Here is a 27,654-nt window from a genome sequence, read left to right as displayed (position 1 = left end):
ATTCAAAGAGCAATTTTTGAATACTTACTTTGTGCAAGTAATTACTTAGGCTCTGGGTAAGGGACTTCCTATGTTCAGGAACTTAATATCTTATAAACAGTTCATAAAATGGGGTATAAATAAAGGTGCTTTGGTGGGAACATTCACTTTGTGAAAATCCACCAATCTTTAGGAAGACTTTTGCCCTTTTCTGTATGTGTCTTATACTTTAAGAAAAAGTTCCCTCCAAGAAGCACTTCGGGAATTCAAAATTGGAAGAAGTTATTTTCAGCTGAGAGAATAGGGGAATGCCTTCACCCGGAAACTGACTTTTGAAAGGCTTTATGTTATATTGTTACTGAGAGTTCGTCATAATCAGGATAAGTGGCTTTATTTTCATGGAAGCGGATGATATCATCATCTTCTTCATCATCATCATCATCATCATCATGTCGTCATTGCTGCTGCTTGATCGTGCCAGTGCCAAGCATCATCTACTTCTTCGTGCATATTAACCTACTGAATTCTCAAAGCCTAGGAAGTAGGTTACTATTATTGTCTTTATTTGACAGAGGAAAACTTGAGACACAGTGAAGTTACCTAAGTGGTAGAGCCAGAGTACAAATTGCTCCCTATAGCTTATCTCTTATAGAAAGAGTATCAGTTCTCACAGTATGGTTCAGGAACCCTTTGGGACCCAAGACCCTTTGTGGGGAGGGCAGTCCAGAGATCAAAACTATATTTATAATAATACTAAGGCATTATACGCCTTTTTCACTCTCATTCTTTCAGGAGTGTACAGTGCAATTTTCCAGAGACAATATGATCTGTGCTGTCACAACAGATTGAACGCAGAAGCAGATATGAGAATCCAGTTGTCTTCTATTAAGCCAGACACTGAAGGAAATTTAACAAGTGGGAAACAATACCACTCTCCTCACAACATTTTTTTGTTTTGCCAAATAGAGTTATCTTTCATGAATCATATTGTTTACGTTAACATTTAGTGGGCTTATTATTGCTTTTGATAAATTAATATTTATAATTTTTCAGTTTTTCAGATAAATATCTATAGATACAATTCACATACATAAAAGCACTTTGGAGTCCTCAGGCATTTATAGAGAGTGGGAAAGTGTCCTAAGATCACAGAGCTTGAGCATCACAGTCCCATGCTATTCAGCTCTCAGATAATAGCCACGGAAGAGCTGGTTTTGTGAGGACAGCAGCAGCTTTGGAGTCTGGCCCACCTCTGTTTGAGATCTGCACAGACAGTATACCCTTCCTTTACTTCTGTGACATCGGACATACTGCCTACATCCCGGGGAAGCCATGAGTGTTCCATGAGAAGGCCGACTAAAGGCCTAGCGTATAGTTAGCACCCGGTTAGTAGTATTGAACCAGACCTTGTTTTTGTGCTACCCACAGGTGATGGACTTTTACTGCCAGTCTTGCGAGACCGCAATGTGTCGGGAGTGCACTGAGGGGGAGCATGCGGAACACCCCACAGTCCCCCTCAAGGACGTGGTGGAGCAGCACAAGGCCTCACTCCAGGTCCAGCTGGACGCTGTCAACAAAAGGTGCACACGCGTCCCCCAGACTCCCGACTGGCTGAGCATGAGGCTTGGCCTCTGGATCTCCGGCCTCAGTGGAATAATAGGTTCACGCTACCTAAATAAATTCTCCTTTGATGGTGGATCTGTAGTCATAAACTAGTGAGTGATAAGGGTCATCCCCTGCCCCTTGGTAAAATTCTAACCTCCTTATGTTATGAGTGGTGGCATTTTTGTTTTAGTACCTTTGAATGACTAAAAGAATAAAATACTTTCAGGGAAAATGCTCCCGGGAGATCCCTGAAATCCATGCCTGAAACCAGGCTGAGTTTTTCTTAGTTGCTCTTTCTGACATATACTGGTATACTGGACCATTGTGTTGACTGTCACTAGCTTGTCTCTGTTTGAGCCCAGCAAAATAGTACCAACCAGTGATTGTTCAATTTTCCTTATGTTTCCCTGCTTCCAGCCTTACTCTTTGGCATGAAAAAGAGGGGACAGGGTAGTTGTGCGATACATGAGAAAGACAAGAGAAAGGAAGTAAACAACCAACTGAAAATCTATCATCACCAACAGTTGTAGTGAGAAAAGTGTGGTTATTCTATAATAATTAAAGGAACTTGGAAGCTTGCAAATGTTCCCAGGAAACTCAGAGTCTGGATAAGTTTTTCATATGATTAGGTGAAAAGATAACAGCTATATATTTAGAACAATGGTTCTCAATTGTGGGCAGTTCTACCCTTGGAGGCATTTGGCAATGACCTGCAGACAGTTTGGTGTCACAGTTGCGTGTGGGGGTGCTGTTGGCATCTGGCAGAAGACAGGATGCTGTTAAACATCTTATAACACCCAGGATAGTCCCCTGCAACAAAGAAGCACGTGGCCTATAATGTTACAGTGTCAAGTTGGAGACGGCTTGCTTCAGAATGAGGAGAAGCCATGGTGTTTAGAGAGCCTCAAGACTTTGTACCATCAATAATTAAAATTAGATGATTGATTAGATGAAGTAGACGTGGACCCTCAAAGTCTCTTCTCTCAAAAGCAGTTAATTATGTCATGTCTTATTTATTCTGTTCTTCCGCTATTACTTTTTTTGAAGATGATGAAAGGCAAAGAAAATGTTTTTTGACAAAACATAGTGTTTAGATAGATGTTTCTCTGTTTCTGGGTTGATGTTAAATAATGATCTTTAATGACTGTCCTCCAGGCTCCCAGAAATCGATTCTGCCCTTCAGTTCATCTCAGAAATCATTCATCAGTTAACCAACCAAAAGACCAGCATTGTGGATGACATCCATTCTACCTTTGATGAGCTCCAGAAGACTCTGAACGTGCGCAAAAGTGTGCTGCTTATGGAACTGGAAGTCAACTATGGCCTCAAACATAAAGTAAGATTCCAGCTATTCTCATAGATACACAGTAAGAGACCTGGGCACCTCTCTGCACTAGCTTACTGTGTTCTAATAATAGCAAAGGGGACTCAGATGGGTCCTTAACGTCACTGTTGCATAGTAAACAGTAGTTTTCTTTTTTAAGCAATCTACTTACTTATTTTAGAGAGAGAGAGAATGAGTAGAGCCGGGGGAGGGACAGAGAGAGGAGGAGAGAAGGAGAAGCAGGCTCTGTGTTGAGCAGGGAGCCTGCTGCCAGCTTGATCCTGGGATCCCAGGATCATGACCCCAGCTGAAGGCAGATACTTAAACAACTGAGCCACCCTCCTGCCCCAACAGTACTTTTCATTTAATGGCACATCCAGCTATTTTTTCCTTCCTCTTTTCAGCCAAGTTCTATGATTCTGTAACCATAAGGTCCAATTTATAATTTGACCCAAGACAAGATTGAATATAAAGTCATGTTTTCAGGATTTAGGTTTAAGCTGGATTATTTTCCTTCCTTGATTATAATGTCTAATAGTCTCTTAATTGCTCTCTCATCCACACCAACCTGTTAGTCAACTTCCAAGAGAACCCTGACTGCGGCCTTTAACATGTCCAATCACAAAACCAGGGATCAAAAGCTTCTGCTATTAGGGTGTGGAGGGTTTTCATTAGTCTGGTTTCTGTTCCTTTAGGTGGCAACAGGGGATTTGGGGACTTTACGAAGAGATATTGAATAATGAATATTTCGGATGCCGGGCATAGCAATTTGTTTTCCCGGCTCCTAGTGGTGACGTTTCCGCTCGCCCCATCAAAAACACATGACCCAACAAATATGTGTGTGGGAGAGTCCGGGCGAGGAGGAAGGGAGAGAGGAGGTACCGGGAACGCAATTCAGAATCAGGCTTTAGAAGCGGGTTCGCTGGGCGGGATTAAGTACCTCCCCCTCCCCCTGGGAGAGCCAGCGGCGTGGGCAGGTGGGGGTCGGGTGGAGGCCGGAGGAGGGCAGTGCCCCCGCGCGCCGGCGCGCTGCGTTCGCTGGGCAGAGCTCGTGCGCCGCGGCGAGCGCTCACCCGACCTCGCTTCCCCCCACCCCCCCACCCCCACCCCCGCAGGTCCTTCAGTCGCAGCTGGACACTCTGCTCGAGGGGCAGGAGAGTATAAAGAGCTGCAGCAACTTCACGGCGCAGGCCCTCAACCATGGCACGGAGACGGAGGTGCTGCTCGTGAAGAAGCAGATGAGCGAGAAGCTGAACGAACTGGCCGACCAGGACTTCCCGCTGCACCCGCGTGAAAACGATCAGCTGGATTTTATCGTGGAGACCGAGGGGCTCAAGAAGTCCATCCACAACCTCGGGACGATTTTAACCACCAACGCCGTCGCCTCCGAGACGGTGGCCACGGGCGAGGGGCTGCGGCAGACCATCATCGGGCAGCCCATGTCCGTCACCATAACGACCAAGGACAAAGACGGCGAGCTGTGCAAGACGGGCAACGCCTACATCACCGCCGAGCTGAGCACGCCCGACGGCAGCGTGGCGGACGGGGAGATCCTCGACAACAAGAACGGCACCTACGAGTTTTTGTACACCGTCCAGAAGGAAGGGGACTTCACCCTGTCGCTGCGGCTCTATGACCAGCACATCCGAGGCAGCCCGTTCAAGCTGAAAGTGATCCGGTCGGCCGACGTGTCTCCCACCACCGAGGGCGTGAAGAGGCGCGTGAAATCCCCGGGGAGCGGCCATGTAAAGCAGAAGGCGGTGAAGAGACCCGCCAGCATGTACAGCACTGGGAAGCGAAAAGAGAATCCCATCGAAGACGATCTGATCTTCCGAGTGGGTAAGGAGAAGGCGCCGCCGCGCCCTGTCGTCTGAGCGCTGCTCGGGTTCGGGGGCGCCGGGGAGAGGGCTGTGGCAAATGGGAACCTTGCGGGTCCGGACTGGGACCTGTAGGCGCTGCGGGACATTGGGGTATTTGATGAGGTGAGCTTAGGCAGTCTAATCCGGGGATTTTAGGATCTATTCCCCCCCCCTTTCCTCCCTCCTCCTTCCTCTTTCCTCTCTCCCTCCTCATCTTCTTCCTTCTCTTCCTGCCTCCCTTCCTCTTCGCCCGGCCCGTCAGCCTCTCTCCCCATGTCCTCCTCCTTCCCCGCAAGCCCTCTCCACCCTCCGCCCCCATCTCTCAGTTTCCCCCTCTCTGGCCCCCTCGCTGGTCCCCATCCCTCCCTCCCTCTGCTCCCTTCTTTCTCCACCTTCCCTTGCCCCGCTTCTCCAGGTGCTCTCCTCTCTCCCCCTTTCCTCGCCGCTCCTTCCCCACCTCCTCCTTTGTAACGCTAGTGCTGCATATTCATTGTAGAAAATTATCATTGTAGAAAATTAGAAACGGAAAATAAGCAAAAAGAGAAAATAGCAAAAAAAATCACAGCGCTCAACCCGAAATTTTGAAGGACGTGTTGACCAACTCACCGCCCCCTGACCCCCCCAACTCCCGCCAAAGGAATGTCTTTAAGCAGTAGCTAAAGGCAGAGCGATTGTTACTTGAGATCACTCCTTTGTTTCTCTGAATCCCAGCTCGGGCTGCACTGTGGGGGGAGGGCCTGATGCCTCCCTGTCACCGCTTCGGTACCATAGGGCTGGGGATGGGGGACACGGAGCAGTGCAAGTCAGGGTCACTTCCAGGTGTGTGTAGCTGGAGAGCAGCCCCAAAGAGGGGAGGGTGGGTGGAAAATACGGAGAATGGAATGGGGCTGGGGCGGAAACCAGGCGATGAGCCAATAGATTGTGGAGAATGCAAATCTCAAATTCCCTCGTCTGCTTTATTGCCTCCGATTTTAACTGTTGATTCTCTCAGTAGAAAGCAAACTAAAGGTAAAAAAGAATGGACTTTGTCATATCCTGCTTATCTTTCTGCCTCTTAAGTCCTGTGGGGCAGAATCTCCGAAAGGGCACTGTATGAAGCCTGGGGTTCAAATAGATTGGGAGACCTTAGCTTCAGTTAAGGAAAGTTTTTGTTGTTGGTGGTGGTGTTTTAACCCCGGAACCTTTAGAATCTGCCAGTGTGCCCTGTAAGTCTCCAAGGCAGGAGAAGATAACAGGCAGCACTTCCACAAAGCTTTCCTAAGCAGAGAACTTTTTCCATGGCACATCCTGGGAAACAAAGGCTCCTTGGAACCTCCTTGGTCAGCTGCTGCTCTTGTGTTAATACTGCATCTTGTAAAGGCCACGATGAGACATATAAGTTGTCCACTCACAGCCCAGAGGCCCTCCTCCCTTCACTGGTTGTATATGCCACATGTGTGCAGAAGTTGTAGATCTGCCTGCTGAAGAGGGATGGAGGAACTGGGAGAGGACCTGGGCAGGTGCAGGAGTGGGAGCCTCCCAGGTCTGCTGCTCCGGTTCTGGTTCTGCGACTTGAACTTTAGACAGGTCTCTCAGCTTCTCTGAGCTCCAGTTTCCATGTCCATAAAATGAGAATAGAAGAAATACCTGTCTCGCGGAGCTGATGAAGTTCTAGAATATAGGTGAGGTTCAGTGGGGTGAGGTCTGGAGCCGATGACCAAGAAAGAATTCTTGAGACATCTTTGGTGCAAAATGGTGGTTTATTAAAGCATGGGGGCAGGACCCGTGGGCAGGAAGAGCTGCTGCCCCCCGGGTTGTGAGGGGTGGCAGTTTATGTACCATGGGGGTGGGGGAAGGAAAAGGGAGGTTTCAGTAGAACTTTCATATGCTAAAGAGGACCTACAAGATACCAGATACCAGAGCCCTTGCCATTGCCAAGGTCGTTTTGCCCTTTTTAGCAAGCTATTAAGATAGTTGGGAGATTCCTAAAGAATGTCACATGTCCTACCCAGGAGTGGGGGTGGGGGAAGGTTGCAGGGTGTCAGCCTTTTGCTTTGTCCTCAGCCAGCCTTCTGTTCCCTCAGAGCCATTGTGAGTTTCAAGCTTAATGCCTCCTGGTATGCTGTCGGAGTTAAATAAATGAGAGCTATTGGTTTGCACAGGCAATGAAGGTCCTTAGATTTTCCCTACTTCCTTTTCTTCTAATTTTTTTTTTTAACCTTCCTGCCCCCCACTGATCCCCTGCATTGAGAACAAGCTCAGTGGGTCTCCTGCGTAACCCTTTCCACCAACCTTCTCCCCTGACCTCCTCCCCCAGCCAAGTGATCCCAGCCTATTTCTCCAGGCAGTATGCCAAGTGGAAAAGGACAAAGATCTGGGTCTGAATTCTGATTCTCCTTAACAGCTGGGCAAGTAGCTTACCTTTTCTGAACCCAGTGCTCAGTTTCTGGTAGCTGTTATTTTCCTATTGCTATTAATTTTAATCTCCATCATCACCACCTGTGATTCTCACCTGACCTCTTCGGTGTTTCCCTCCACCATATTGATTTTGAATCCCCAGCTCCCACCAGAGAAGAGGGTGTACGCTTTTCCCTCCTGCCCATTGCGGATTCACTGGTGATTCACTGGCACAGGTGGGAAGGTGTTTAAATGTTTAAACATCCGTCAAGAACTTAGAAGAGTGCCTGGCATACGGCACTGCGTCTGAGCTTATTCATGAAGTAAAGATGCTGTCTTAATTTGCCAGGGCTGTCGTAACAAAATTCCATAGACTAGGTGGCTTAAACAAAGGAAATTTATTTTCTCACAATTATGGAGACTGGAAGTCCAAGATCAAGGTGGTGCCAGAGTTGGTTTCCTATGAGGCCTTTCTCCTGGTCTTCTAGGTGGTGGTCTTCTTGCTGCTTTGTCCTTACAGGGTTGTCCCTCTGTATATGCAGAACCCCTGGTGTTTTTCTCTGTTCTGGTGAGAGATTAGGGCCTCACCCTAATGGCCTTATTTTAACTTAATCACTTCTTTTAAGACCTACTCTCCAAATGCATTTACATTCTGAGGTACTGGAGATTGGAACATGAATTTTGAGGGTTCAGCCCAGACGTAAGGGCAGAAAGGAAAGCAGATCTTTCAGGCCTGTTTCTCCTTAACTTTATGTTTTACTCCAGAGCTAGCCAAAAGAAACCACTCATGGTGCAATAATTTGGCTCAAAAAGTGTTTCTAGGGGGTACCTGGGTGGCTCAGTGGGTTAAGCCGCTGCCTTCGCTCAGGTCATGATCTCAGGGTCCTGGGATCAGAGTCCCACATCGGGCTCTCTGCTCAGCAGGGAGCCTGCTTCCCTCTCTCTCTCTCTGCCTGGCTCTCTGCCTACTTGTGATTCTTGTGATTTCTCTCTGTCAAATAAATAAATTTAAAAAAAAAAAAAAAAAAAAAAAACGTTTCTAGAGCACCTGGTCCCCTCTGTGCACTATGCCAGGTGATGAGAATCTAGAGGTGGAAGAAACGAGATCTCCCTCAAGGAGCTTACAGTCTGGGTCGTAGATGCATGACTGAGTGACTAAATGTGGTGTCGCATCAGTCTCTCCATCAGATGAGCAGGAGGTGAGAGAATTCACCTGAGGCAGAACAAGGGAGATGGAAGTTTCTGGAGTAGTGGGCGGGACTGAGACTGAGGCAGTGGGTAGGATTCGTTTTTAAAGAGGAAAGCTGAGGAGGTACAGGGATGTATGAACTCTTCCTTTTTTGGGGAGCCAGGCTGAGTTGTAAATAGCCCATTGGTCAGTTAGGGCCTCCGGGTGTTTTGAGGCTTTTTTGAAGTGGGTCATCTGGGGGGCGTGTCTGTATTCAACAGGTGCTCACTGGGGCCCTTTCTGCCTCCCACCGCTCAAGCCTGTTGCCTAAAAGCTGCCTCTATCCTTAATACCATGGGTTAGGGGGTGGAAAGCTAGGAAAAGGAGAAAGAATGTAAAGAAGAGGAGTTATCCAGGTTGACAGGTGGAAGTAGCACTCCCAGTCGAAGGACCAGTGCAAGGAGGAAAGGCTTGGCGAAGAGGAGTGAACTTGAGCGAGGTTTCTGAGCAACACATCCTGTGAGAAGATGCAGGGGAGCAAAGGTCGGCGCCATGGGATGTGGGGAAGGCACTGGCTGGAGATAAGGCTGGCCAAGTCAGTGTCAGCGCCCACTGCTCCCCGAACACCCTCTGGGCTGCCATACCAGGCACCTGGTCTCTGAATTCTTTCCTCAATTTTCCCCAAGTTTCACCTTCTCCTTTGGAGTCTGCTGTGATGATTACTCTTCGTGCATGGGCCTCATTTCCCAGTAAGATTACAAATGGCTTGAGGTCAAAGATGATGTCCAGCAATACCCCAAAGAATACTTGGCATAAGTACTTTATTCGTTTGAATAGGATCCAGTTGTGACCTTCCACGTGATTTAACTTCCCTCTCACCACTGTCAGGCCTCAGTGTTATCCAAGAACACACAGACCAGACAACCCGGCGCTAAGCCCAAGGCTAGTCATTCACGTGTATCCCCATGTCTGGAACTGTGCTACACAATGTCAGACAAACAGTGCTGGCCTTCTAAGAACTTGTCTTCTTGACGTCTGTACTGTAGGCTACAGCAGGTAGAGTTTATATTAGTAATTAGAAGACTTTCAACTTTTTTTTTTTACAATTGTAACTTTATTATTTTTTTTAAAAGATTTTATTCATTTATATGCCAGAGAGAGAGTATGCACAAACAAGAGGAGTGGCTGGCAGAGACAGAGTCCTCATTGAGCAAGGATCATGACCTGAGCCAAAGGCAGACACTTAACTGACTGAGCCTCCCAGGCATCCCTATAATTTTGTTTTCGAACTTTAAGTTTCTCTGTACAAGTCAGGTTTAGGTGCATAACAATAGAACATGCACATTTTGGGGGGCGCCTGGGTTGGCTCGGTCGGTTAAGCATACAGCCTAGGACTCTTTGGCTAGGTCAAGATCTGTGGGTCAAGGCATGGAGCCCTGCTTTGGGTTCCACACTAAGCTGGGAGTCTGCCTCTCTCCCTCTGCTCTTCCCCCCCAGTCACGGTCTCTCTCTTTCTCAAAGAAATAAATCTTCAAAAAAAAAAAAAAGATAAAATACACCTTTAAAATGTTATTTAAAAAACAAAAACAAAAAAAACTCACAGTTTGACCAGTCCCTCTGTGCTGTGTTGAAGCCTGCCACATGTAACCCAAAATTCACTGAAATTCAGCTATACACCTGGCAGGATAACCACGATTCTACTGTTCGCTCAACGGGTCTCACACATACTCAAGGCCCTCAATTTGTGCTTCAGAATATATAGTTTTGTTTTGTTGTTTTTCTTTTTAAATTTTTTTATTTTTTTAAAGATTTTATTTATTTATTTGACAGACAGATCACAAGTAGGCAGAGAGGCAGGCAGAGAGAGAGAGGAAGGGAAGCAGGCTCTCTGCTGAGCAGAGAGCCCGATGCAGGGCTCAATCCCATGACCTGAGCCGAAGCCAGAGGCTTTAACCCACTGAGCCACCCAGGCACCCCAGGATGTATAGTTTTCATAACACATGTATGAGGGTTCATTCAACAACCATAAATAATGTGCTGATTCTGTGTGCTCATGAGAGTGAATCCCCACTTTCTCGGTGATGGAAGGGATTTTTCAGGGCTAAATCTGACTCCCATTTTCACCCTCCTCACCAATTATCCAGCCCCCAAGTTAGATGGAATTCTGCTGTTGAGCCCTTACTATGTGCCAGATACTTGGCTGGGTCACGGTACAAAAAGGGATGAGATTCTGACTGTGATTTAGAGGAGACGACCATCCAAAAGAGACAGAGGTGTACAAAAATGTATCTTCAGCTTCAATCAAGACACAGACACTGGAGTGGCAAGGAGTCCCGGAAGGTTCCCAGAGATAGCCTCTAAGCCTAAGCTGGCTCTGAAAGGGACTGTCAGATGTAAGGGAAGAAAGGGTGCTTCAGATGAAGGGAGAGCAGGTGCAAAGGCAGGAAGGTGAGAAGCTGAGCGGTTCAAGACCGTCAATGATGCCATCCTCTTGGAGCCTCAGATGAAATAGAAGCAGAGAGAAGGTCGTGTTTTCCTTGATAAGGAGCTTGAACTTTGGTCTCAATCTCTGGGGAGGGCCAGGGAGATGGTTTCTGTAAGCCGCAGTGATGCTTATGCTCACTGGAGTTTGAGACCCATAGCCGGGTCTCTGGGGAGGCTCTGAGCTGGGTGATGTAGTGTGGTGGCTTACTAAGTTGTTTATTTCCAGAGAGCCTGGAGGCATTCTAGGTCATGTAAAGTCTCCCCCAGGAAGCAGTAGTCCACTTGAGCTAATTCAAGTGCTAGGGTTCAGAGTGTTTCAGTGCAGTGAAGAGGAAATGGCCAATTTATAAAGGCTTAGGAAGGGGCGCCTGGGGGCTCAGATCCTTCCTTAAGCCACTGCCTTCAGCTCTGTCATGATCCTGGGTCATGATCCTGGAGTGCCAGAATGGAGTCCTGCAGCAGACTCCCTGGGAGTCTGGTTCTCCCTCTGACCTCTTCACCTACCCACTGTGCTCTCTCTCATTCTCTCTCTCTCAAGTAAATAAAATCTTAAAAATAAATAAATAAATAAGCAAACAAATAAATACATGCATGCTCCGAACAGAGAGGGCAAGGCTCCGGGACCAGACTGAATTCTCGGTGTGTGACTTGCGTGCTGTAGGGACGTGAGCGGGTAGAGTGAGTGGCAGTTAAGGCTGTGCACTCTGAAGCCGGCTGCCCTGGGTCCTAGCCCCCAGCACTGCTACTTCCTCATCTGTGGGGTCCTGGCTAAGTTTCTTCTCTCAGTGCCTCAGAGGCCTCCATAAAATGGGTAGGAGAAGAACCACCCGCCTCCTAGGGGCTTTGAATAACGACTGGTACTTGAATGATGCGCTGTCCACTTTAGAGAGGCAAAGGGAGGTAATACGAATTGACATTTTTTTTAAAACATTTTATTTATTTATTTGACAGACAGAAATCACAAGTAGGCAGAGAGGCAGACAATGAGAGAGGGGGAAGTAGGCTTCCCACTGAACAGAGAGCCCGATGCGGGGCTCCATCCCAGGACCCTGGGATCATGACCTTAGCTGAAGGCAGAAGCTTTAACCCACTGAGCCACTCAGGCGCCCCCTAATTGACATTTTATTCGTCGCTGTCGTATAGAAGTAAGAGTTAACCTAAGTCTTGAAGAATAGTCAAGAACTGACTCCCTCATTTAAACCCCAGCCTGCTATTTATGAGTTATATGATTTAGGGGAAATTATGTAACCTTCTGTGCCTCAGTTCCTTTATCTATAAAATAGGGATGGTATTAAGGTGTACTTGATCTGGAAAGGATTAAAATAACATATGTAAAATGTATTCACAGAGTTTGGGTGTATAGTAAGGACTCAATAAATGTTGGCTGTTGTTGTTACTATTATTCTCATCAACCCAGGTAAGGATAGTCAGGAAAGGGGGCGGATTTCAGTTTTGATCAACCAGGCTGAAGTGTACCCTAGGCCCTTTAGAGTGTAGGTTTGGAGCTCAGCAAAGAAACCAGGGCTAGAGATCCATTTGGGAGTGAGACGTATAAGGAAGTTACTTTAAATCATCAGCTTCAGTGTGGTTCAGGAGGGAAGGATGGGGAGCGGAAGAGAAGGAAGGACTAAGCGTTCTCTGAGCCAGGCTTTGTGCAGTCCATTTCTATGTGGTGTCTTACTAAAAATCTTACTTAAAATCTTTGGTAGGGACGACACCCTTCCAGCTCCTTATGCCCCCACAGCAGAGAATATCTACCACAACACAGGAGGCACATGTTGGCGTGCACACCACCTCCTAACTCTGGGCTCCGTGATTTCATGTTACCAAGCCGGACATCAGCCTTGAGGGGAGCATTTACACTACAGAAGTGGGCGAGAGCTACAAGTCCGAGCTCTTCCCATGGTTCCTACCCCTCAAGAGCGAAATTACCGCTACATATAACTATCCCTCCTCCTGAAGAAATGGGGGCTCCAAAAGCTTTAGGGCAGGTCCCAAGACACCTGGGCCTCTGATGCCCCTGCCTTTATTTATTTATTTATTTATTTATAAGATTTTATTTATTTATTTATTTGACACAGAGAGAGAGATCACAAGTAGGCAGAGAGGCAGGCAGAGAGAGCGGGGGAAGCAGGCTTCCTGCTCAGGGGGGAGCCCGATGAGGGGCTCAATCCCAGGACCCTGAGATCATGACCGGAGCCGAAGGCAGAGGCTTAACCCACTGAGCCACCCAGGTGTCCCAACCCCTGCCTTTTTAATTGTATGACGATTCTTATTCATCTTAAATGTCTTTTAACTACCATGGTTTTCCAAAGTTGAGAGATTTGATACCTCCCACGCCTGAAAACTGAATTATATGCCCACTGTGAATGAGTTACTGTGCTAACTCTGATACTGTGCTGGAAAACAATCCTGAATGAGTTTAGGGAGGTAGCTTAGAGCATCTGTTGATGAAACAGCGGGATTATTTTCCCCTGCACTGTTAGAGTTTGCTGACTAGAAGCGGTGAGCTGGTTTTGTCAGCTACTAAAGAAAATCATTAAACGAAAGGGAAGCCAGAAGACGTGGGAGGGAGTGAAAGAATCACAGCTGAATTGTTTCAAATTATGTAATGCATACACCATACCTTAATGTGTCAGTGAGAAGAATGGAATGGAACACTCCTTTGTACTCTTCGTATTCTAGTGGGCTTTCTTATAATGTAAGAGGGATGTCATGAGTGCTAGGCGCTGTGCTGGGGTATGGGGTGCACAGCAAACAGGACAGATGTTGCCCCTGCCCTTGGAGAACTAACGTTTAGAGAGGGAGAGTTAAACAGTTAAAATGCCATGTGCTAGGGAACCCTTAGGGTTCCTAAGGGTTTTAGAGAGAAAGCACGAGCCATATGAGCCCAGAGGTAATCAGGAACCTGGTATTCTAAAGTCTAATTAGAACCTGGTATGCTGGGGTGCCTGGGTGGCTCAATTGGTTAAGCAGCTGCCTTCGGCTCAGGTCATGATCCCAGTGTCCTGGGATCGAGTCCCGCATCAGGCTCCTTGCTCAGCAGGGAGCCTGCTTCTCCCTCTGCCTCTGCCTGCCATTCTGTCTGCCTGTGCTTGCTCTCTTTCCCTCTCTCTGACAAATAAATAAAATCTTAAAAAAAAAAAAAAAAAAAAAAAAGAACCTGGTATGCTAAAGTCTAATTGGAAAAAATCAGGGGCGCTAGGGCACCTGGCCTGGTGCTCAGTCCGTTGAGCGGCTGATGCTTGGCTTTGGCTCAGATTGTGATCTCAGGGTCCAGATCAAGCCCTGCGTGGGAGTTCTCACTCAGCAGGGAGTCTCCTTAAGTTTGTTTGTCCCTTTCCCTCTGCCCCTTCCCCCCACCTGGTTCTTTCTATCTCTCTATCACTCTCTCTCAAATAATAAATCTTTAAAAAGGCAAACGGGGGAGAGTCCTGACTGGCCCAGTCAGTAAAACATACAAGTCTTGATCTTGATCTTGGGGTCATGAGTTCAAGCCCCATGTTGGGTGTAGAGGTCACTTAAAATTAAAAAAAAAAAAAAAAAAAGGGAAGGCTGTGTGTAAGAGCGGGAGACCTGAGTTTTATTCTTTTCTCTGTCTTTACTACCTTTGTGATGTGTCTAGCTTCATTTTCTCATCTATAAAATGGAACAGTTATATTTGTCCTGCTAACTCTTGGGATTGTTCCAGGGAGTGCATTAAGAGAATATACTATGAAAATGCTGTAAATATTACTGAACATTTTGTTTTTCCATGATGTAACGTAGGGTGTAATTTACTCCGTCGCTAATAATTCATCCGTGCACTCACGCATTCGACAAATTATTGGCTAAGCACCTACTTGTTTGAAGAGTCTGTGTTATTAGACCCTGTTTTTAGCTTGAGTTCATCCTCTTGCATTATCCCATTCGGAGTATCTAGATTTGTTTAGTGTTAATTCTCCTATTAGGTTGGAGTGGGGGGTGGGAGGAAATCCGCAGTTCTTTATCCCTATTTCAGTCCAGGGGCTTTCCTTGAGTGATCTTCCCGGGGCATGGGTGGAGGTGTCCCCGGCAAAGCACGGATGAGAAGCCGTTGGCTTAAATATTCATTTCATGCTTCATGGGCTAGTTTAACATCTGGGAAAAACCAGTTTAATTATCTTATGGAATTGTTGCCAAATTGTTTATAATTACTTTTAAGACTGGTGTTACTCATTTTACTAGCCAAAACATAACCACCGAATGAATCAACATAGTCAGGAAAAGATTTTATAAGTACTATGTGTATTTATGTTACATTTATATTCATTACAAAAGAACTAGTTTTAGTTATGTAGAATACTTTGGAGGGGGATTTTCTGTAGTCCGAACAGAATATACTAAAAATCTTGAAGAGTAAAGCATGATCCCAAATTATTTCTAACTTGTGGAATTTATTTTATTTTGGTCCCAACATACTTGATAAACGGCTGGCTTGTGGGCATTTCAGCATGATAATATGCTGTAGTTCCACATCATTACACACCCTCGATATTTTTGAAGCTTAACTGCTAGTGAAGATAGCATTAGCTATCCCTCAAGAATATGCTGGTAGTTTTGTTTGATCTTCAGGAATAACACTGTGATCCTGCTATGCTTAAAAACTCAAATAGATTTTTTAGAAAAATGATCAATACTTTCTAGCAAGATGAAAGATACCCTTAAGAATCAGAAGGTATTACCAGTCAGGCCGACCCCAGCTGTTTGAATACTAAGCCACGTGGCTTAAAAAGATTTTTTAAAAATAAATGTAAAATTGAAATGGCAGTGTCTGCTCTATCTAGCTTTTTCAAAAACATATAGTCAAGGGGTGTCTGGGTGGCTGAGTTGGGTAAGCCTCTGCCATTGGCTCAGGTCATGATCTCAGGGTCCTGGGATGGAGCCCCAAGTTGGGCTCCCTGCTTCTCCCTTCCCTCTCCCCCTCCTCTCTGCTTGTGCTATCTCCCCCCATCCCTCAAATAATTAGATAAAATCTTTAAAAATACACACACACACACCCCTGGGCTAATGGATGTTCTTTCGACCCTGTGATTTTATCTATTCGTGGGGCAGCAGACTCAAGCTCGAGTTAACTTGAGACCGAGAATAAGAGCTGGGCCAGCTCGGAGCACTGGAGCCTAGAAGAGGCTATAGAGTCTGTCTAACAGCATGGTCTTTAGCACCAAGTTTCCATTGCTCTCATGACCTGGTATTGGTAGGCACTGAGCATCTCCGTTCATTTCACACTGGGCAGAGTCTTCCTTCTCCTTGTTCCAGACGGCATTGACGTGGAGCCCAAAGAAATGTCTTCCCAAGTTTCGCCTACGCTCAGAAATGTATGTTCATTTCTGCAAAAATGAAAGTGTTAGTATTTTTTGCTCATGTACATTCTCTCCTTCAACGTTTGCAGAAGGAAAATGAAATCTTTTTGTCTAAGGCACCCCTTAGCTTCTGCTAAAGCTCTATTCTCCCCATGGTTTTTCCCTTCCTTTCAAACATCAACCTGCTGCCTGCAGAACCTTCTCTGAGTAGAATAGGCTTTGTCCTGAGCAGGTCAGTCAAACGGTTAGATAAAAGAGGGCAACAGGCAGGTTTCTGTCCCTGCCTGGGCCAGAAGGACAGCACCAGAGTCCATCTACCCTGTTCAGGTGTTTCTTATGCCCCTCCCCATTTTCAGTATTTCTTTCCCCTCCCAGTGTGTCCTCCACGCCATGGGTGCCCTCCCCAATTTACATAAGGAAGGACCTAGAACAGCCTGGTGTTTCTTCATGGAGGCACTTTTGTTTATGTACCAATCTGAGCTGTAGAACCTTGCTTTTTTATTGTGTTTCTTTACTTGGTCCCTAGTTCTTCCTCTTGCTCATAACCTCTTGCTTATAAACACATTTGTTTTTTATCAAATATTCCTGACAAATTAAGTCTCATTCTTGAGCAACTCTTGACCTTGCCCCCAATACCTTTAAAAAAGTATGTATATGGGGCACCTGGGTGGCTTAGTCGTTAGGTGTCTTGTCTTCCGGCGTTCAGGTCATGATCCCAGGGTCATGGGATCGAGTCCCACGACAAGGAACCTGCTTCTACTGCCTGCCACTCCCCCTGCTTGTGCGCTCTCTCTCTCTCTCTCTTTCTCTGAAAAATAAATAAAATCTTTAAATATATATAAACTGAATTCAGACATCAGCAGGAATGCCCAGGAGCTAATAAATACCATGTTGGCACATGCCTTCCTTAAGAGTTAAACACACCCTCCCCTGCCACAAACAGACAGCAACGTGTCATTTTAAGAGAGTGTTAGCTGTTATCATAAACGTGCTTAACTGTAGGGATTCTCCAAAGATGAAGTATAAAAGATCATCTCTTCTGATACGTTTGAAATCAAATAGAACTCGTTCTTCCATAACGTGGAAGATGTTCTGTTGAGAATTTGGATCTCAAACTTTTCTTTTGTGTTAGTAAGATTAGATGAGACATAGAGGTGGTGAGTAAACTTGGGAGGGTCCTGGATTCCGGTAAAACAGCAAACTGCGCTGTGGATCGGGTTGAAGCCAATAACCAAAGCATTCACTGGACTGATCCAAGCTGCAGACTAAGAAGTATAGCTGCAACTTTTTCCCCAGACCTCCTTTGTTTGCCTTTAAATTTCCTTGCCTCTCCTCCTTCAGGGAGGCAGATAGGAGGCTTGTCCTCGCCGTCTTCCTCCAATGGCTGCCTCTAGAGTAGCCCTTTCCTTGCGGCTTACCCCATGTCTCAGAGTGTCTGTCTTTGCTGTACATCAGGCAAATGAACTTGGGTTCGGTTACATGGTGAGTACCAGGTGATCCAAGTAAGATGTTTCTGCCCAGCAGTTCTGCTGTCAAGTGTATTCCGAGCTGAATTCCATTGCCAGTGTCACTTCATAAGCCCACAGGTCTGTTTCAGAAGAGTCTAACCACGTCTGAGCAGTGTGTAAGCCCGCGTCTGACGCCAGCCACCATCGGTGTGCCTGCGGCACCACGTTCATGCCTAGAGCTAAAAGATCACATTGCTCTTTGGAGTAGGATAAAAAATGAAATGATAGGGTGAAATGAAATGATAAAAAGTGCCTCCCTAAAAGCTGAGATGTAGCTTTTTCTCTCTAATTGTGAAAATCTAAACCTCCTCCCTGGTCCTTTCTGAGCAAAGTTCAATCTGTTTCTGTCCTTTAATATTTACACATTTACACGGTCCTATTGAAATAAGTTACAAATATTTGTTTGAAACAAAAAGAGACCTCTGTTAACCCATAGACGCCCTGGCTTTTTTCTTCCTCCTGCCTCATCTCTCATTGAAAAGCCTAGTATGGTTGAGAGTATTATTCGATTAATTAACTTTCCTTTTGTATTTATTTAATCCAGAAGGCGCTATGAGATACTGAGTCTTTGAAAATAATGCATAAGTTAATCATTACATGACCATCAGCCTGCTAGTTTTATAACATCTGAGGCCCTGTGGTTTGTTAAATGTACTGAAAGCTTCTTCTTAGAAGCTTCTTCAAGTCAGGTTTCTTCCAAAAGCTGCTGAGTGAGAGGGTGGGGTTTCAGCAAAACTCTAAAATAAGGCCCTCTGCTGTTGCTTCTCATCGATTGTAGTATTAGGTTTTTTATTGATTGTGAAATCTTACATATATTTAAATATGATTATTAATATAATATTAAAATAATATGTAGTTACAGCTTAAGACAAGATTGCATTTGCCTAAAAAAGTGATTTTTACAAAAACTTTATTGGTCTGGAAGAGATATTTAGGAGCCTATACATTAGGTCATGGTGGGAGAGGTGCTTTTTTTTTTTTAAGTATAATTTTAAAAAATACATTCTCAGGTTCCCTATGGAAGCCTGGCTAATTCTCTTGAAGAAACGGGAAGATCTAATTCTCTGTTGCTTAATCTCTGTGGTTTTATAATTTGTTTCTAGGTACCAAAGGAAGAAATAAAGGAGAATTTACAAATCTCCAAGGGGTAGCTGCATCTACAAGTGGAAAGATACTAATTGCAGATAGCAACAACCAATGTGTACAGGTATGGCCCCTCATATACCTTTCATATGCATATGCATATACCTGTGCATTTTTTCCTACTTAAGACTTCAGATCTACGGTACAAAGAAAGAAAGAGAAGCCTACAATCGGGTATAGGCTTTTCTTCAAATGGGATTTGCTTGTCCTGGCCTGTAGTACATATGACGGGCGTGTTCTTGACTGTTTCTTCCTCACTCATTTCTGTGCAAGTTCACGTTCCAAGGAATGTCCTCTGTTTTGCAGATATTTTCCAATGACGGCCAGTTCAAAAGTCGGTTTGGCATACGAGGGCGCTCTCCTGGGCAGCTGCAGCGGCCCACAGGAGTGGCTGTGCATCCCAGTGGGGACATAATCATCGCAGACTATGATAATAAGTGGGTTAGCATTTTCTCTTCTGATGGCAAGTTTAAGGTAAGATTAAGCTGCCAGGTGGCTGCTAACCGGTAGAGAGAAATAGGAACTATAAAGATGAACTTCGACAAGTTCTCATATACAAAGACCTGTTCACATTGTTCCATCTAACTTTTATGGAGAGGAACAGTGATATTGTCATAAATCTTATATATAGGAAATAGCGGCTTCATATTGTCAAGCCGTTAGGTTGCTCAGTCACTTTGTTTTTACGTATGATCATATTTACCTAAATGCAATGAAGAATAGCTATTAGAAAATAGTATCGAAGGGGCCCTTGATATCTCCCCACTGAACCCACAGATTGGCATGCATGAAGTTGCCTTCTACTGTCTCAGGCCTATGATAGAGGATGATATGGGAGAACCAGAATTGTAAGACCTGGTTTGTATCTTTGAAAAACCTATAAGCCTCTTGAGGAAAAACGACACCAGAATGACACAAAACCATTTGTGTCAGCCTCGAATCAGTCATACATTGTTTGGTGCAATCTGAAAACCTACTGGTGAAATGTGTAAATGGGAATTGGGAGGACAAGAAAATGGCGGCTGGCAGCACAGAGAAAAGGGGAGTTTGGTTGTACTTTGCGGGGGGGGGGGGGTCCCATCACTTGACATATTTGCTGTTGTCCCCAGCATCATCTCTTTCTTCAGCAAGTCACTGAAGAATAGAGAGCCCGCTAGGGGTACCAGGAATCTCTATTATAAGGTGTCCTCAAAGAATATTATCATGCAGCCTGTTTTCTGTTGTTCTCAGGAAGATTATGAGATACTTTGTCAAACATGTTTTCAAAGTCTGTAAACATTGTGCCTCCTGTATTGCCCTGTTCAGCCTGCTAGAGGCTTCTCATGTACTTTTACTCAGACAAATCAACCTTTTGGAATGCCAGGTCTGCACCTTACGAACTACTGATATAAGTTCCCTGAGCCTTGATAGTCTCCTATGTCAAAGTTGGATTAAAAATATATATATTTTATGGGATTTGGGTAAGGATTACAGATTTATTTTTGGATTTTATATTGCCTTGTATGAAAAAGGCATCTGCGTCCAGTAACCCTGTCCAAAAAATGAAGTCTGTTTATCAGTTGTGATTTGGACTCCAGGACTTGCCAGCACTTGGTCAGAACTCTCTTTTCACAGATGGTGAACAGAGATTGAACACCAATCTCTGTTCAGAGATTGATGCTCTTCATAATCTATTTTGGGATCCTGAAGATTACCCGAAGTTCACTCGGTAGTTTCTTTTTGGAGGAATTTATATGTCCCTTTTTAAAGTTGTTGGATCACTGCAGTCACGCCCTCATTTTTATTAAAACAAGTTACTTCCATTATTACTAACCCTCAGATGGGAGCCTCTGTTTTATGTGGGGCAGCATCTTTTCGATCTAGGAGACTCAAAAGTTGTAGTTTCTAATTCCGCCACATTCTTCAGTTCAAATGCCACACAATTCTTCTGCTGCCCTTGAGGTTTTTTTTCCTTGTTCCACTACAAATTTGATGACTCCATATGATGGCCACGTACACAGAAAGGCCTCTTGCCTTTCTAGATCTCTAACTTCTTCCCCTTCTTTTTGTGTTTTTGTAATTGTATTTGTGGTGAGACATACTCAAATACAGCAGCTTTAACATGAACAGAAGGAAAACTGTTCAGCAACATCCATCTAATTTGGAGACAGCCCATTGCCTTGTGTTGCATACTCTAGCAAAATCATGACCTGTCTCTAACTTCATAAACGAATGCTAAAACAAGTATAAAGGCAACAGTTTTATATCTAATATACTGAAATATTTTATATCTACTATATTAAGACATTTTGAAACTGGAGTTTTGTACTTAGGAGAGAAGGCCTTTTTCATTCAATTTTTCGATAGTCTATATGTAATAGACACTAACCTGGGAGATCTAGATCCTCACAGCTGGAATACTGTTGTAGTAATTGGAATAAACAAGAACGCTTGTGCCCTCTAGAGGATGGATAGGTAGAGTTTCAGCATACCTTTTTATTTTCAGTAGGTGTTGATTGGGAGTGAAAGGATAGCAAGTAAAAATGCCTTAATACTGGGGCACCTGGGTGTCTCAGTGGGTTAAAGCCTCTGTCTTCGGCTCAGGTCATGATCCCAGGGTCCTGGGATCGAGTCCCGCATCGGGCTCTCTGCTCAGCGGGGAGCCTGCTTTCTCCTCTCTCTCTGCCTGCCTCTCTGCCTACTTGTGATCTCTGTCTGTCAAATACATAAATAAAATCTTTTTTAAAAAATGCCTTAATACTGTAATAGGAGCTCATCTAACTTACCATTTACTGAAAGATACGCATTTTCTTTTCATGGTGTTAGTAAAATTAAACACGTGCTCAGAAAGACAAACCCTCCACACGAAGGTGAATTCTTTGTGTTTGTTCCTAGTTAGTTCTAGAGACATAACCACTTATCCCCTTTTCTTTCTTCTACTCACCAAATTCTTAGCCCTAATTTTCATTCTTCTCTGCTTCTGATTTTTTCCTTGCCATCTTTTCTGTCAATTTACATCTTTCAGCCCATCTCAGGAGGCTCTTGTAACCCTAGAACAGACCCAGGGGCCCCAGCATATCCTAAAATATCTCCTCTCTTTCTTCTTCAATTTAAGGATCTACTTGTTGAGTTAAATACTTCTATTTACCTGTTTCAAAGTCAGAGTCTAAAATACCTCTGCTCACTATTGGGTTTAAGACAGGGGACATGTTGTCAGGCCAAGTGCAGTAACTCTTAGTTTCACATTAACATGTGGATATTACTTTCACACTCACACTAACATGGTAAAATCTGGTGCAGCTACACTGGGAGTGATGAAAGTAGGAGAAAAAGAGGTTTGCACTCAACATCTCAGGTTTTCTGCCCTTTTTTTTTTTTTTTAAAAGACCTGCTCTGGCTCTTACTGCATGATGGAATGGCATCAGTCCTTTATTTTCTGTCTTTGTTCTATGTAATTGCCATCTATTGGTATTCTATGACTGAGTCATTCTAAAGTACAGCTAGTGTTCATAGTGTTTGCTGGTAATAATATTCTTGCTGTAATAATCAGAGGGTCCTCACTTCCTTTTGATCTCTACTGACATATCTTCCATTAAAACATGAAAGAATACAGTATCTTTACAGATCGTTATGGTACAGCCTCTTTGATCTCTGGGCTAATTTACAAAGTCAGAATCAAATTTATTTAACAGATTCCCTTGGAAGAATCCCGTTGTTTCCTTCCTAAGTAAATCTGTCTCTTCGTACTCAAGAGAACAAATTTGAATCTCATCTATAAGCTTATAAGAATGAAAAATCCCACACTGTCTGAACTCCCACTCTGAAAAAGTCCCTATCCCTCTCTCCATACCTTCTTTCTGCACAAACTTGCATGTCTCTGTTAACACTTGAGTGGCAGGTATGACAGCAATGGAATGGGTGGAGAGAAGGAGATTTTGTGCCATCTGCTGTGCTTGGCGCACTGTCCTTCAGAATCTGCATGACCCAGGAAGTAATGCAATAGCCACCATTTTACAGATGAGAAAACTGAGGTACCAACTGGTAAAAGAGTAAATTTGGCTCTGATATTTTGATCCTGAGTTTGAATGAACTGTGGTATCATAAAAGAAACTAGGAAATCAGGAGGTGCTAATTTTTTTTTTTTAAGTGCTGGAATTTGGCTTAATACTGGTTGAGTTTAGGGTACTAACTTGCAAAATAGGTCAGGGCTAAAGATACGGATTTGAGACTTACACACAGAGGTGAAAGTTGATGCCATTGCTTGGAGGTCTTAGAAGAAGTGTAGAGAATTACGCTGTCCAATTTGGTAGCCACTAGCCACAGTGGATGCCGAGTTCTTGAAATGGGACTGGTCTGAACTGAGCTATGCTATGCATGTGAAATACACACTGGATTTTAAAGACCTAGAAAAAAAAAGTAAAATATATCATAATTTTAATATTACCTTCTGAAATGATAACTGTTTATCATATGTTAGGTCAAATACAATATATGATTTATATACTTTTCCCTTTTTTCTCTGATGTTGGTTACTAGAACAATCTTAATTACAGATATGGCTTATGTTATATTTCTACCAGGCAGAGAGAAAATAAGAGGACTAAAACAGAACCTATGGAAATGTAAATTTGGTATTAAAAATTTTAATTTAAAAAGTAATACATGCAGATAGGTTTTTAAAATAACCCTACAGATGAGCATCAGATATAAAGTAAGAGTTTCTTCTGCCAGCAGTAATACCACTAGCTTCTTACTTTCTCTTCCAGGAATACATATACAGACATAAACCCATTTAAATCAGGTGGGCTCAGACTATACCCATTGTTCAGGACCTTGGTTTGTTTAATAATACGTTTGAGGAAGCATTTATAAAAACACACAGAGATCTACTCTACCCTCTAGGCTTCGGTGCCTAGGAGAGCGGCGGCTCCCTCCCCTTGGGTGCTCCTTGTCTGTAGTGACCCATCCTATTAAGTTTTTAATAGGATCATAAGTTTTTGTTTTCTTTGGCTTCTGACATCGCCTGTTTGAATTCTCCCAAATCTCCCAGTCTCCCAAATCCAACACTCAATACCAGGCACTTTAAAAAGGACCCAGTGACCGTATTTTTCTCTGTAATGAGACGGAGACATCTCCAGGGTAGGGGCTGGTCTTGGTGTTGCCTACTCAATGCCTGCAACCCTCAGCCACAGAGTTGGTGCTCCGTTTACTTACGCTATATGGGTGCATGAGTAAAATATTTCTTTATAATGTTGCTATAAAAGTATATAAACAGGCATTTATATAGTCTACTCAGAAAAATGAATACGATTTAAAATGAATACGGTATGTGTTTGAGAGAAATCAGATGCTTTCCTCCCATCTTAAAACACTGAAAACCGGAGCTATTCGATCATCATGGTTACCCTAAATAATACTAGGCTCTTGAAGTCCATATATTCAGCAAATATTTGTTGAGTCCCTGTTGGGCACCAGGAAGTACACTAGGCTCTAAGTACACGGTAGTGGATAAAACGGACATGATTCCTGCCATCATGGAACTTACCACTGGTGAAGTCCAATGCCAGAGGCTTGGTGATTTTGATATTAATTATGATCCCAATAATGACAACGATAGCTTCCCTTTAACGACTGCCTAATAGGGGCTATATTATACACTAAATACCTTTTGACATTGTTTTACTTGTATGTATTCCAAAAATGCCACTGGTAGTTACTGAAGTCTTTTTTTTTTTTAATACACTTTTTGATGTATAAGGAATCCAAAGCTTGAGGAAATCAAACATACTTGTGCTATTCTAGGTGTGTCTAAAGCAAGCAACAGATGTAGAATGTCTCCCTCCTCCTTATCCTGTGATCTTTTGCTAGACCATACTGCATCTCTACAAGGGAACTGTGACCTCAGCTAGGGGGATTCAAGAACATTTTTGGTGGTGATCCCCTTAAAAAGTAAGGATTTCGCATAAATCTTAGTAGGAGTTAATGAAAAACAGAAGCCCGTGACCTATGAGTAGTTGTCCCCCCCTCCATTTGAATATTCAGGTACATTTGCACTAAAACAGATGTCTGCCTTCATGTTCCGTAGTGTTTTAAACCTCCTTCTCTGTACTTGTTTCTAACAGACAAAAATTGGATCCGGAAAGTTGATGGGGCCCAAGGGAGTCTCTGTAGACCGCAACGGGCACATCATCGTGGTGGACAACAAGGCGTGCTGCGTGTTTATCTTCCAGCCGAATGGGAAGATAGTCACCAGGTTTGGTAGCCGAGGAAATGGGGACAGGCAGTTTGCAGGTACACTCGATGGTAATATGTAAACCCCCTTCTTTATGCTTCTTCTGCTCACATTTGCATGATATTGGAGCATGTGGAAGATGCCTCAATCCCCAGTGTCTGCCGGCTTTGGGAAAGACACTGGGGATGAAATCTAAGGGAAAGCATGGTGAGATGCTTCTCAGTGACTCTACCCGCAGTAAGTTGGGCTGCAGGCCATGTGTGATTTCTGTTGGCAGCCGCGTGCAACTCAGAAGCCTGATCTTTGAATAATAGGATTAAGTAAATAAATAGTAAAAATAAAGTAAAATAAAAATAAAAAGTAAAAATAAATTTTAAGATAAATATTTTTAAAAATAAAGATGTTTGCCGAATAGTAGTGTTCCTCCTAATTCTCTCTAGCTGTAGCTTTGTCTAAAAGAGCTTCTGGATGAGAGTTGTTTTCACCTTCCTAGGTGATGATAGGTGATGATAGGAGAGCAGGACTTTAGAATGTTCAGGAAGGGCAGTTCTGTTACCTCTCTTTTTGGCGTAGCCCTTTTGCAGGCACAAGCTGCTTAGTTTTTCACATCTGCAAGAAGAGGCTGAAAGCAGTTTATTATGTTTTCTTTTTGAGAGGATGCTTTTGGCATTTGACAACAATTTGCATCATCTTTTTTTTCTTTTTTTTTTTTTTGTGCTTTGTCTCCAGTGCTGCCAGGTTCTGAATGTCACCCCAAATTACCGAGTATGGATTTCTGCTCTACTTTTTTAACAATATTAAATATTGGAGTCTTTTTCCCAGGACCGAGAATCACCACATCTCTCCTCAGGGGGACCTGAGGGCCCTGAAAGGATTCAAGTGTCCTCAGGGAAGCTGGCAGATGTGACTTTCAGATGGTGGCTTGGAGGATGAATTCTGATGCTTCCTGCTCATTCCACTTCATTAGGGCTGCTGCTCTCAGCTTGCTCTAAAAGAAGCCAGAGTGGACAGTCCCAAGTGTAGAAGGGTAGAGGATCCAGGGGATCTCGAGCCAGAGTTCTGGCTGATCTTTCAAGAACGGAGACTGATTCTTTGTTCTTTCTTAAGTATCAAATAGGTTAAATTGTGTCACTGCTGTGTTGCTATGATCATTTTTATCGTTACAGTCATCACTTACTTTTTTCACCTTTATTGCAGGTCCCCATTTTGCAGCTGTAAATAGCAATAATGAGATTATTGTTACGGATTTCCATAATCATTCTGTCAAGGTACTATCAGCACATCAATTATTGTTATCTTTTAACTGCATTTATTGGGAAATCAGTCAGAGAAAATAATATAATAATGATTATATATGTACAGGAACTAAAGGAGTTAACCTCAAAGAGTAGATTTTGCTTCTTCCGGAGGTGCAGGTTTTAATTTGGACATACAGACTTTGGAGAGTCAGAAAATTGAACAAAATAGGGTGGTTGGTGAGTTTCTTAATTTGAAACAGGTGTAAATGGTGATGACTACAGAATGAAATTTGAAATTTGAAAAAGTAGTCGCTTGAACTTAGGCAGAACTTTCTGAAGCTTCATATTTTGTGGCTTTTCGATAAATTAAAACTAGATCATATTTTAATTATTTTTTAATTATCTGCACCGTAATGCCTTTCAAACAAAATTAGATATTAGAATTCTGCTACAACCAGAGTTGGGGAGGGAAATAGCCCTTGTATACATTCCTACAGCTATTTCATACTTAGAATGCCCTCACACAGTGTGGGTGTTCCCAGAATACAGTGCCCATTCAGCTCCCTGGAACAGTTGGTGTATAGTTCCTTACTAGGTTCCTTACTAGGTATGGAGCGGGGAGGAAAAATTTTGATGTTTGTTATGATCCAATCAGGACATATAAAAATGAATCAGAACAGATTTGTCATTTTACTGAAATGAAGAAATGTTTTGTCACATTCTAGACCACGCTTCTCGAAGTGTGGTACATGTTCCCCCGAAGGGACGCCAGTGGGCACAGACCAAGCACTGGCAGACATTTTTATTTGGAGAGCTATATGTTTATTTTTAGGGTTACCTTCTATTTACATCAAATGGTACTGCTTTACTCTTACAGAAATTATAGAAAGTTTTCCATTTTCATTTACGTTTTTTTTAAGTGAGGCTTTTTTTTTTTTTTTTAAAGCTCTTATTTATTTATTTGTCTGGGGGAGAGATAGCGTGCACGCGAGCATAAGCAGGGGGAGCGACAGATCAAGGGAGAAACAGGCTCCCGGTGGACTCAATCCCAGAACCCTGGGATCATGACCTGAGCTGAAGGCAAACGCTTAAGCCACCTAGCTACCCAGGCACCCCTAAAGTGAGGCATTTTTAAAGGAAGGATAATAAGGAAACAGCAGAGGTGATACAGGCCAGTGACTGCAGTTTGCATTTAGAGACCATTGGGCAACCAAAGTGAAAAATAGTTTGTTCTTGTTGATAACTGGAATAGCGTAGGGATAATAACGTAGGGATGAGATTTCAACGCCCATCTCCTGAGTCCTTCACTGCTCCATTTCCCCAGTTTGCCCTGAAGGCATCTTTAACCTGAGTAAGATGGAAAGGTTTTGAGCTTTTTGGGGTGGGTACCAAGTCCCTGTGTAAAGACTAGAGCAGGGTGGGCTGTGGTGATAGGGCT

General features: G+C 43.8%; 1 protein-coding gene across 9 annotated transcripts in view; it reads left to right on the top strand.

Moving 5' to 3' along the window:
* Window positions 1-27,654, top strand: part of TRIM2 (tripartite motif containing 2) — a 113,521-nt gene that overhangs the window by 74,131 nt on the left and 11,736 nt on the right. For 7 of the 9 annotated variants that reach the window (XM_059175230.1, XM_059175239.1, XM_059175280.1 and 4 more), the window contains exons 4-10: window positions 1,408-1,559; window positions 2,740-2,920; window positions 4,024-4,747; window positions 18,728-18,831; window positions 19,074-19,241; window positions 24,869-25,049; window positions 26,176-26,246. In XM_059175230.1, coding sequence (XP_059031213.1) covers window positions 1,408-1,559; window positions 2,740-2,920; window positions 4,024-4,747; window positions 18,728-18,831; window positions 19,074-19,241; window positions 24,869-25,049; window positions 26,176-26,246 — 1,581 coding nt within the window. The remainder of the gene's footprint in view (window positions 1-1,407; window positions 1,560-2,739; window positions 2,921-4,023; window positions 4,748-18,727; window positions 18,832-19,073; window positions 19,242-24,868; window positions 25,050-26,175; window positions 26,247-27,654) is intronic. The other 2 variants (XM_059175244.1, XM_059175287.1) reach the window with 2 other exon arrangements.

Source organism: Mustela lutreola, chromosome 1 (genome assembly GCF_030435805.1).
Source record: "Mustela lutreola isolate mMusLut2 chromosome 1, mMusLut2.pri, whole genome shotgun sequence".
NCBI lineage: Eukaryota > Metazoa > Chordata > Mammalia > Carnivora > Mustelidae > Mustela > Mustela lutreola.
Note: the sequence above shows the minus strand (reverse complement) of the source record. Positions and strands in the feature narration are given on the sequence as shown.